General features: G+C 50.5%; 1 protein-coding gene across 1 annotated transcript in view; it reads left to right on the top strand.

The window, feature by feature from the left end:
• Positions 1 to 12,195, top strand: part of PAPPA (pappalysin 1) — a 237,966-nt gene that overhangs the window by 186,738 nt on the left and 39,033 nt on the right. The window contains exons 17-18 of the mRNA XM_025888575.2: positions 4,140 to 4,350; positions 5,056 to 5,227. Of these exons, the coding sequence (XP_025744360.1) occupies positions 4,140 to 4,350; positions 5,056 to 5,227 (383 nt within the window). The remainder of the gene's footprint in view (positions 1 to 4,139; positions 4,351 to 5,055; positions 5,228 to 12,195) is intronic.

Below are 12,195 nucleotides of genomic sequence, written 5' to 3'. Positions count from 1 at the left end.
CCAAATTCTCCTGATTCCATGAGATGTTCTTTGGCTGTGCTCATGGATAGAGGCTGTGTTGTGGGATCAAGAGAGCACTTAGGAGTCAGGCAGACCTGAAGGGAACCCCGACTCTAGATTGAGGGAACTCATGTTCCCTCCTTGGGGACTCAGTTTTCTCACCTACAAAATGGGGTTAATGACAAATTGGGTTATTAGGAGCGTCAAGCAGATGGCCCTGGTAAGTCCTGCCTCATGGGCTGAATTATAAACAGCCCCATTAGCAGCCTTCCTTTCAGACATTTAGGGGGAGAACTGGACAAGTAAACGATCAAGATATAACCTGATTCACCCCCGCTAGAGCTGGGAGAATCCAGTTTGACTGAACAAACGACATATCTTCTAGGACTGCCAAGCCCAGCTCCGATTTTCTCTTTGACTCCTTGGAGTCCGAGAGCCTAGCAATGTGCCTTCAGGACTAAAATTGGCAGAGGTTTGCATGCTTCTCTTTAATGGATCCATCTCTTCTGCCTCGGTTTTTCCCTCTGACTTGCTACAGCCTGAGTGCTGGGTGAAGTTCCCGTTGGCTATTGTTGGGAAAACAACCATCCTGAAATCCTTGACATCCTCATTTCCTGCCTCACCTGGCCCTGGACCTTGTACACAGAGACCTCTTTACACGTCCTTCTTCCTCTTCCTCTTCTGTAACTTCTGTTAAGGTCTATTTCCCATCAAGAGCAATGAAACTGAATCTCCTCTCAGTTCCAGCAGCACTAGCCTTTGGCTGATGCACCCTCCCGAGGGCTTGCATGTCCACTTCCAGTTCCTCTAGCTGCATCTGTGTTTTCTCAAAACAATACAGTGGCCAATATTCTTTCACGTTCTAAAATGTTAGAGCTGCAAGAACTCAAAGACAGCTTTGGCTTAGGGCCAGAGAGGTTAGGTGACTTGTTCAAGGTCACATGTAGATTCCTAATAGTTCATGCATTTAACAAATAGGTATTAAGGACCTACTGTGTGCTTGGCACTAGGCTAGGTTCTGACACTAAAAGAATGAACAAGGTCCATTCCCTGGCCTTAGGATGCAGGCACCATGTAAGAGGTATTAAGAAAACCAGACGTTAGGGCTCCTGGCATTTCTCTTCTTATAGTCTGCCCTAGGTTAATTTCAATCTTAAAGGCACTCCCGAGGAGATTTGGTCTTCTGGGTAATCTTTTGAATGAAATAATAAAAATAGGCACGTCTTTTTGACAGCACATTTACAATTATTTTAATACTCGTTAGAGACTGGAATTTCTTGAGGCACATTCGTAGACAGGCTGAGCACGATTTATTTTCCTGACTTTAAAAGATGAATGGATGAAGGTTCAGGGTCGCATAACCTTTTGGAACCCCGTCTGTGACATCAGCACTGTTACCCGCAACCAGAAGCCCCGGGCTCAGAAATGCCTGCGCCTATTGTCCTGAGTCATGTTCCCCCAGGAAACACAGGTAGGGAATGAGACAGGGAGGCTTGGACATGACAGAACCATCCAGAGTCTCTTTGAGAGTCAGGTTCTGCTGTGGGCAACCAGAACTCAGTCCTGTTGGGGAGCTATGGGAGACAGGGCAGAATCTTCTTCAGAACTAATGCCGCTTCCAGCAGCACTGAAACCCCAGCACCGGGAGCTGGCCCTATGGGACCACAGCAAAAGGCCTCTGGTGTAGGGTTGCAGGTATGGGGACCATCCTTTGGGGTATTGAGTCAAGGCCAAGGGGATGAGGGCAGGACATGGATAGCGCGTGTCATACCCTGCTTTCTTCAAAGCCACATGGTGGGTATAGAGTAGTGGCTCTAGCTGGGTCATGGAAATACTGATTCTGTGCAGTTCAGCATCTGCATCTCCTGGATTTTGTTTGTTGGCAGGGAGGGGGCATGTCCATGGTCCTGAACCACCAGTTGGGGCTTTAGCGTGGTTCTTCCTTTGACCTTGGTACACAGCTAACTCCTACTTACCCTCTCTCAGAATTAACATTTCTGGTTTGCGTTTTTTCTCTTGATGAACATTTTGCAATTTTTAGGGTCTCTTGCCGCCAAAGGACCATGACTTGCCCTCCACGATGTATAATTTGAATAGCTGATTGTGCTTTTAGGAGTCCTAACACTTTTTTCCACCGATATTTTATCCTTCTTGGGGAATTCAGAGATGTGTGCACCCTGTATCTTTTATAACGTCTCTTCCCCTCTCCCCTCCTAAGTTTTTCCCATGGCTTCGGGTATGCCTGTATACCCCAAAACACTGCCACAATCACAAAAGCAATGCAAAAAGTAGTTTGTAGTCTCTGGTGTTCTAGAACCCAAATGAATCATCCTCCACTTGACGTAGAAATCTCTGCAGTTTGCAGCATCACTGTTTATAAGCACACAATCCTCTGTGGGGTTCATAGACACTAGGTTGGCTCGTGCTCACCAGATGGATCACACTGACGCAGGAGGAGGAAGAAGACAGTGAATGGGGTCGGGGGGAGCAAGGAGCCTACAGAAAAGGGCACAGCACTCCCTGCTTCATCTTTGACCTGCTCTATTTGTCTCTAGATTACCCACTGCCTTCCAGCACACCAAACGGTGTATTGCTTCGTGCCGTTTCTTGGGTTCCTCCCTATCACTCTAGAATCGAAGCTCCAAGAGGGCAGGATTTGAGGGGTTTTTGTTTGTTTGTTTTGTTTACCGCTGTGTCCCAACATACAGAGTAACTGGCACATAGTCGGCATGCCCAGATGCTTGTTGGATGAACGAAGGGCTCTGTGCCCTCACACGGCCCTCCTCAGATCAGCCAGTGAAGGCAAGGTTAGGAGGGAGGGAGGGAGGGAGGGAGGCAAGCAGGGAGGGATGGAGGAAGCAGCAAGTAAGGACCCTGACAGCATTTCCCTGGCTACTTTTCAGAAATGTTTCCTTTTGTCTTCTCATTGCCATGAGAGACAGGCGCAGTCGTTTCTCTTTCTATAGACCAGAGAGCTGGGGTTTGCCTCTCTCGTTTGGCTCCCTGAGAACAGAAGAAGAGGCTCTACTGAGCATAGGTAGCCAGGTTCCCATAGAAAACAACTCCTCCGTCGTTAGACAACACTGATTCTAAGCTTCGGTTTGCCTTTTACTAACTACAAGGACTTGGGTCAGGTCACTTCACTCTCCGAGTCTCTACTCCCAAACATGCGTCGTCCTGCTACAAGCCCACGGTGAGACTAACTCAGACAACGTCCCCACGGCACTCAGGACGCAGCGCATGTCAGCTTCGCCTCTACCCCTTCGCCCCTCCACCCCTCCACCCTTCCCGTCCCATAGCCTCCGACGGGCGTCCAGCCTTGCTTATCAACACCGTTCGGTAATAACCGTGGAGAGGAGCGTTCGGTTGAGAAACGCGGGCTTCGGGTCCATCTCTAGTTGTCTTGGGGAGGTTTGGGGCAGGCTGCGCATTGATCATATATGAGCTGGCAGTGAAAAGCCCGACACCTTGTGGTTTACTTCTCTTTGCACCATAGCCTTCTGGTGGCAATCCGCAGGCCTGTCGGAGCTGGTACGGGCTTCAGGGGAGCGCTGCTCTGGCGAAGCTTCAATGAACGCTGGGGCCTGCAAAAAAATATCAGACCTCCAGATACCATAGTGCCATCACTTCCAGGCCCGAGGGGGGCTAGGAGAAGTACGGGGGCGCGGGGCCCAGAGAGGAGCAGCCGCAGCCTGAGGTCGCCCGGCACACTGCTACCAGAGCTCAGAGTCGATTCTGATGGGAGCCTGCTTTGTCAGTTATTAGAAGGCATATGTACTTTCCCCTGTGGGCTCGGATGCCCACCTGGCAGCAAGGAGGTTGGATGGAAGGAGCAGGAAGGTGTCTTTCCTATGCAGTAGAAGAGGTTCTGAATCGGGAGTCGGGATCCTTGAATTTTAATCTACTGTCAACGTGGGGTGAGTTAGTCCCCGAGCTGGATCTTCTCTTTGTCACAGTGCTCTCCATCTCCCAGAGGCCCTCAGTTGCAAACAGAAGGGGTTGGAATTCCAGGAGGAGGACCCTGCGGCTTTTCAAGCTTAATGAAGCCCAGGCAGGCCATAAGTTAGCCTGGGTGTCAGAGAACCCCCGCCCCCTGCCTCCCACCCTCTCTGCTAACCGTGCCTGCCTGTGTCCTCCAGGCAACAACAGTCTCCTGACCTGTATGGAGGACGGCCTGTGGTCCTTCCCGGAGGCCCTGTGTGAGCTCATGTGCCTAGCTCCGCCCCCAGTGCCCAACGCAGACCTCCAGACAGCCCGGTGCCGAGAGAACAAGCACAAGGTGGGCTCTTTCTGCAAGTACAAGTGCAAACCTGGATATCACGTGCCTGGCTCCTCTCGGAAGTCAAAGAAGTAAGTAGGGCTGGAAACACACTCTCACAGGTTCTGGAGGCGAGGAGAACCAGGTCTGAACGGATGAAGGTTCAGGGTCGCATAACCTTTTGGAACCTGGATGTCTGATTATAAGGAAGTGCTCATTTTTTTTTTTTGCTGGAGGCAATACCCACTGTTCATCACATGCTGCCCTATGAGAATCTGCAGGGACATTGTTAGTAACTGCCTTCTGGCTCTGTGACCTCAGGCAAGCGACTTCACTTCTCTGGGCCTCAACTTTTCAACAATAAGATGGAGATGATAATACCAGTTACTGCATTGTATTATTATAAAGAATAAATGAGGATGTGTTTAGAAAGTGTTTGCAAAGTGCCTGGCACATAGTAATTGTTCAGTAAATGGTAGGAATGAGTATCATCATTGTACTAGCACCCATCAGAACACTCTAGAAGGAAGGGAGAGGACAAGAGTTTGCAGGACTTGAGTTTATTTCAGTCCACATGGAACTGGGAGAATGTCTGAAACTCCTGCTTGCCCTAAGTCAGTGAATTTTCTTTAATCCCTACACATGCCCCTTACCAACCAATAGGGCAGGAGGGGGATCAGGAGTGGGAAAGGGAAATGAGAGGCCAGCTGGCTCCAGAGAAACTCGGGTGTTTGAATAGGGCATGAGTCCAGCCATCTGATCCTTGAGACATCTTTTCTTTTATCTCTGCTTTGAAGACGGGCCTTCAAGACTCAGTGTACCCAAGATGGTAGCTGGCAGGAGGGAGCTTGTGTTCCTGTGACCTGTGACCCACCTCCGCCGAAATTCCACGGGCTCTACCAGTGCACGAATGGCTTCCAGTTCAACAGCGAGTGTAGAATCAAGTGTGAAGACAGCGATGCTGCCCAGGTAATAAGACTCTTTGGACTTGAAGGTCGGTGCTTGGGCCCCATCCTATCTGCTTACCGAAGACCCACCTGTATCTGAAGAACAGCATCTTTCGGGATCCTCTGCGAATATGGCAGTGTTACCAATGCAGAAGCTAAGAAACTGGGTTTTGATTATCTTCTTTGGGAATCTCCCTGAGCCTTGTTTTCCTCCCTAAACACCCTATTTTGGCTCAGAGATTCTTAGCTTTGCAAAATGGTTAGTGTTATTATATCAGTTAGTGGAAAGGCAATGGCTTGAAAGTTATCCCTCTGGGTGGCTAGCCCCAGAAAGTCAGGAAAGGGGGCATCTGTCATGCATGAAGTCACAGTGTATACCATGGAATCCCATGGTATGAAAACGATCACAGTTGAGTTACTGTGATAGGAATGACCAGGGTGGTTTTGCCAACTTTCCACCACCATCACCTGTGGTTGTCCCTGGAGTATTTAAAAATGCAATGCCGCCATGTCCTCAAGACATCAGTTGGCTCGGGCAGCATGAAGAGAAGGGAACCGCATTCCAATGAGAAGTATACAGTCTGGAGAACACTAGGGAAGAAAGGGAGACTAGGAGGAGATAGCAGGGTTGGAATCTTATCTCCAACCCTCTGTAACTGAGAGGAAGTCTGGCACTCCCAGCCATTCCTGCTGAAGGAGTCTATGACTAAAGTTTCTCTTGCTCCTTCTAAGACAGGTAGGGAATCTAGAACAGAAAAGGGAAACGGCAAATCCACCGTGGTTCCACCACGATAAACCAGCCATTTTGGGTTGATAGGCCGAGCCCTATATTTCAAGAGTGTGCAAGGACCTTCCGCCAGGTGGGGCTGGGGTTTAGCCACCTGCAGCCAGTCCTCAAACGTCTTTATTAGTGCCCCGCCGGTGCCAGGCCCTGCCAAACCACCATCTTCAGCGACCCCTCACCTGCTCCTCACATGAAAGAGCTCCTCTCCCCTTTTCCAGCCACCTCGCTCCTCATCTTCCTCCCCAGGCCAGCCTGGGCACCCATTCCAACGGGAACCCCCTTTTTTTATTGAAGGATGGTTGACACACGATTCGTTGCAGGTGTACAACACAGCTGTGCTCGCCGTATATGTCGCTACCATCGGCCACCGTGCAGGGCTGCCACACTACCGTGGACTACCTTCCCCGTGCCGGGAGCCCATGCCTCCCACTCCTACTCCCCTGCACCTGTGTTGCCCATCCTCCTACCCCTCCCCTCTGGCAACCATCAGTTTCAGGAACTCTTTCTTGAAGTCCCTTCTACGGTTGGGCTCAGTGCCCCTGCTTGGGGGCCCCCCACCCCAGCACTGGCCACACTGCCCTGTAACTCATTTCAGGTGCCCCCTTCCCCAGGCTGTGAAGTGCTTGACCACCTCTTTCATCTGCCCTGAGTTTTCAGCACTTGGGACAGTGCCAGACACCTAGGAGGTGCTCATGGAATGTCAAGCCATGAAAGCCACAGTGAACATCCAGAAAAATCTCATTTTCTAAAGGAGAAAAATTCACACTCAGAGCAGTCACTCAACCACCCAAGGTGACAGCTGGTGTCGCCCGACTCAGAATCCGGATCCCCCCAACTGTGGACAGACTGAATCCAATAAGCACCCCCTGAAAATCCTTTGTCGTGTATACTCTTAGATGTCTGCGTACCCAGGTCATTCCCATCCTTGCCTGCCAGGGAAGCAGAAGCCAGGGCCGGGACAAGCAAAGGCCAGAGATTACCACGGCCTCACGCAGGCTGATCAACTTCCCTTTCCCTCCCTTACATAAAACTGTTGCTAACAGTTACCCAAACTGCTGAGCCAAATACTATTCTGGCCGCGGTCATGTTATCAAACTGAAACCCAGTCTGCCTGGGGCCTGCCAAGTACCTTTCATGGCCAGTTTGTATTTAAAGGAGAGGAAAATGTAAATTTTTCAGACGACTCAAGCAGTTCTGTTTGGCAACAGGCGGAGAGGCTAGACGCAAAGGAGAGTGGTATTGCTTGCCGGCTCAAAGAATGAGGGGACGCGTGCCAAATGGGCTCCTAATACAATTGACGTTTCTAGTTTGTACCGAAAATGAATTTCCTCTACCCTCAGACCAGGGGCCTGAGAGCCAAATCTAGTATTCACCTCAGATCCCCTCTTGCTGCCTGTAAACACAGCAGAAACCTACGGCCCAGAGCATCTTGAATTAAACAGCTTGTATGGAGCCGGACATCTTTGCTTTCCAAACAAGTTCCAGATCCTGGCAGAAGAGAACAGGGACGAGTATAGGGGAAGTTCACGTACTTCCTCCCACTGCCTCTAAAAGCAAATTGACAAAACCTCCAGTTCATTTGTTCCTTGGGAGCCAGTATGATGCTGGATCTGGACTCTGAGTTCGAACCCTGACTTCACCACTTACCAGTGGGAGGACTTGGGCAAGTTGTTAAACCCTTTAAGTTTCAGTTTTCTCTTGGGGGGTGGGTGGGTGGGTATAATATCACCTGCCTCATGGTTTGGCAGGATTAAATAGGGTAATGAAAGTACAGCCTGCCTATGAGTAACCCCTGAAATTGTATAGTATACAACCTGTGCCACTGTACATGGCAGCCCTGGGGAAGAAAAACACAGATGAACTAGCTTCCCTTTAAGGTCACTTCTAGTGGAGAGAATCCCTGATGCTCCATGTGCGCTCCTATAGAATCTGGAAAGGCAATGGCTTGAAAGTTATCCCTCTGTGGGTGGCTAGCCCCAGAAAGTCAGGAAAGGGGGCATCTGTCATGCATGAAGTCACAGTGTGGGGTGGAGAGACTGGTATGAACCATAGGGAAACCTGACTTATTGCTCAAGTAAACCTGTGCAATATATGAACTCTCTAGACTAGCAATGCCCAGTAGAACTTTCTGCTGTGATGAAAATTGTCCCAGTCTGTGCTTTTTGGTGTGGTGGCCACTGGCCACATCTGGCTTGTGGAGTACTGGAAACATGGCTGGAGCGACCGAGCAACCAAGTTTTACCCTCTATTTAATTTTAAACCGTTCAAATTTAAATGCAAACAGCCCCACTAATATAGTAGCTACCATATTGCACAGTTCAGCTCTTGAATTTATAGTGTTGGTATTTTTGTAAACCAAGACGGAGAACCTTGGTAATAACAGCTTCTTCACTTTTAAAGTGTTTCCGGAATGCCAGACTGATGCCCCGGACTTTCTCTCATTTTGACAACTCCCACCAGCCAGACATTTGAAAAAGAAACCAACATCCCCTTTTTCGAATGAGGGAAGAAGTCCCGGAGGCTAAGTTCTTGCCCAGGGTTAAGAGTGAGTGGGTGGTGCTGACGGGCCCCACCGCCCTGCTCTTCCTACCACCCCTGAACATTTCCAGGGCATGCTAGTGGCAAAGGGTGGGAACTCCATCCCCAGACAGCTGGGGAGAAGTGCTAATTGCCCCAACATTTAATCCAGCGCAGATGCTCCTGAGCTGTCCGAGGTGATAACTCAGGCCTGGTTCCGCAAGAGAAGCATGCAGCAGGGGGTGGCATTTGTAGGTGATTAGGGGAACAGCCGTCTTGTGATTGGGACAGAGTCTGTGGGAGGTGGATGCCCGGGGACTGCAGCAGAGGAAGAGGCTAAAGGTGCTTGTGGACGAAGTAATGCTCTTAACAGGGATTCTAGCAACTCAGCAAGAGCAAGACAGGAAGGGTAGGAGTGCAATCAGTAACGCACCCAGGTCATTGCATGGATCGCAGAGGTGGCTGTAAAAGCCTTCCTGCGACTAGTGGTGTGCATCTGGCTCATGCCTTTATGGGCTCTGCTGTGGATACGGCGGAGTCCTCCCATGTACGATGGCTCTCCAAGCAGGGGTGGCTTCTGGTTGCAGCATTGTCAAAGGCTTGCCTGGACACTCTGGGCTTCCTAGAGCAAGTTAGAAACTTCACAGGAGGTGGGCAGGACCTAGGAGATCCCCCGCTGCAACCTACTTATTTTATAGATGGGACCACTGGAGCCCAGAGAAGGGAAGACACTTGCCCCAAGTCGCACAGCAAGGCACCAGCAGACTCAGATCTTCACGTCTCTGATCTCCTAACCAAGTCATTGCCCACACCCGATTTTCTGCTGGTCCTTCCTCATACACGTAGGGCTACACATCACCCTTGGAAGGTGCGAAGTGCATATAAGGGCACTGCCTGGGAATTAATTAATAGCAGCAGTGATTTGAGCGTTTACTCCTTGCCAGTTACTGGGCTGAGTGCTCTACACAGACCACTTTATTTCAGCCCCACAGCATCTGTCTGGCATTACTGCCCCATTGTGTAGATGTGGAAGCTGAGGTTCCATGAGTTAAGGTGGTTCCCCCCCCCATATGGCCAGGAGTAGTGGACCGGAGATTCCCGTTCCTAGGTCAGCCCGCCTCCAAAGCTTAGCCCTTTGTGTCCCGCCTGCGCTGCCTGGGTCTGTCTCGCTCTGAGGCGACTCTGTGTCTCTTGGCCACTCTTTTGTCTATTTCCATTTCTGCTAAGGAGAAGAAATCTAATTCTCCCTCTCCCCGCCTCTCCCCTCCAGTGTAGGTGATTTTTAGTGTAGGTGCCTTTACTAAGGCACAGAGGCTTACAGTCAGGAGACCCGCCTCTGGCTCGGGAAATCCCCATGTTTGGGGAGTGCTGACTTCCCACGGGGGCTACTGCCACTTCTAAAATGTGAGTGATGTTTGAGTCAATTCTGAAGTCCCCCCAGAGACATGGCAGCAGAACGGTCTAGAACCTTCGCTGACACTGAGAGAGCCCAGTGCTGTGTGGAGCTCTAAAGGCTTCCCATAATCTAACTTACTTACTCCGTCCCTGTGATGACTCTGTCTGGCAGTGGACTCCATGCCCATTTAACAGCTGAGGAAATTAAGGAACACAGAGAGGTTAAGGAGCTTCCCCAGGTACTCACAGCTAGGCAGTTGCAGGGCTGGGATTTGAATCTATGTTGTTTGGCTCGAGTCCACGCTCCTAACCATTAACACTAGCATCATTTAAAAAACTCACTTTTTCACTTCCTAGCTGAGCCTCAGTTTCCGAATCTGTAACAAGGATATGATTTCTACTCTACTGTGTCGTTGAAAGGATTTTTAAATGCCTGTAAAACACATGGCACATGATGGGCATTTGATAATATAATTATTGTATGCCTTAGTGCTTTGTGAGCCAGTGTAACTAAAGAGAGTTTGAGAGAGCACATGTGCCTTTTTACAGACCTATTCATGGGCACAGAGAGGCAAAATGTTTTGCTGAGGGATGTTCAGCCCTCTTGGATGAGATTTCACCTTTGCATACAGAACTGTGCATTCAGAGCCGAGTACACCTGGCAGGCTCCTTGCCCAGTGGTCCTGGGTTCTCTCAGATTGCATCCTCAACGTCAGGTCTTCCGTAGTCACCCCAGACTTAACATCAAGGGTTAATTCTGAGGCTCTGTACTAGCTGGTAGGTAAGCCCTGAGTGCACCAAGATCTAGTCCTAAAGGGGAACTTGGAAATCCAGAAAGGCTCTGGAAAGTCTGCTGTGCAGAGGGCACAGTGAGGGCAAAGATGCGGAGGTGGGAAGCAAGAGAAATGTGCAGGAGAGACCAGCTAACCGTGAGACTAGAAGGAAAGACAGGTGCATGGCAAGGGATGGGGCTAGCCTTGCCATCTGGGCTCCACCGTGGAGGCCCTGGAGTGCCAGGGCACAAGTGTGACTCGTTTGGAAGGCGAAGGTGTCTTAGCAGAAGGACGGCATACTTTTTAAACGCAGATTTAATCAGCAGCCGAAAGTGCCTAATAAACTGGGCAGGAGGGAGAGGGGCTGGAGGCAGCAAGACCAGGGCCTTTATGCTCCCTCTTCTATGGGGGAACCTTCTATGGTGGATTTCTCTATGGCGAAATTCCCTGAGCAGATTCCAGCTAGTTCTAATACATTCTCTGCTGCAAACCAAGGTCCCCAGCCAACTCTGGCCCACGTAGTGCTGAGGTCTGCAGCCCTTCAGGGGCTGGAGGCCAAATGCATCATAGGCCCAGGCCAAGGCTCCAGGAAATTGGGGTCAATTTCCTATTCCTCCGAGGGCCCAGCAGAATCATGGGGCCTGAGGCCTGGGGCTCCAGGAGGGAGAGTCGCTTCTCTGAAGCCACACGAAGCTGCCTAAACTCTCCCTGAGCTCACGCAGAACCTCTGGGGGTGGACTCTGCAAGACATCCCACAGCTGCATGCTTGGGATGGGCCACCCTTGTCCCGTGGCCACTGAGGCTTCCACTGCAGTTGGAAAGGCCCACGAGAGGCCCGGAGAGGGCCCCCCTTTCTCTCCTGAATCCTGTCTCCTTGCAGCTGTTTTCTCAGACGGGGGACCTTCGGCCTGCATCAGCCCTTTCAACGAGCTGATTCATTTCCTCCTGCATGCACTCATTCATTTATTCCCTCGTTCTCCCATGTCTTTGTTGGCTCACCCGTGCGTTTATTCCCTCACCCACAGGTTCACTTGTGTCCTTGCTTATTGAACAAATTCACACCATAACTCTTCACCTATTCACCCCATCTTCTGTTAAACAGTTCTTGAATGAGCACAAATATCTACTGAGTGATGAATGAATGGACCAGGTGGTCAGGACCTATGATGTGCTGTGGAAAGGCCCTGAGAGTGCGGGGATGGAGGGGGCACCGTCTTGGGCCTTGAGGAGTTCATCCTCTAGGTGGGAACGGATGGTAAACAGAGGCAGGGCGTGTCAGAGATCTTAAGGTAGTGTGCTCTGCGGGGTTAGAGCAGTGGTAGGACAGGGTCCTCTGTGCCAGACAAGGTGTCTGCGTGGGGAGAGAGACACAGCCGCCAGAAGGAGCATGAAAGCAGAAGCACGGCAGCCTGAGGTGGCATACGGTGCATTTGAGGGTGCAGGCGATTTAAACCAAAGTTCGAGGTTGGTGGTGGTGCTGTAGGGAGCAAAACCATGGAGAATGAGCCAGAGCTAAAGCCG

This window comes from Callorhinus ursinus, unplaced genomic scaffold (assembly GCF_003265705.2).
Source record: "Callorhinus ursinus isolate GAN/ISIS: 27379988/994484 unplaced genomic scaffold, GSC_fseal_2.0 scaffold24, whole genome shotgun sequence".
NCBI lineage: Eukaryota > Metazoa > Chordata > Mammalia > Carnivora > Otariidae > Callorhinus > Callorhinus ursinus.
This window is presented reverse-complemented; position numbering and strand designations above follow the sequence as displayed.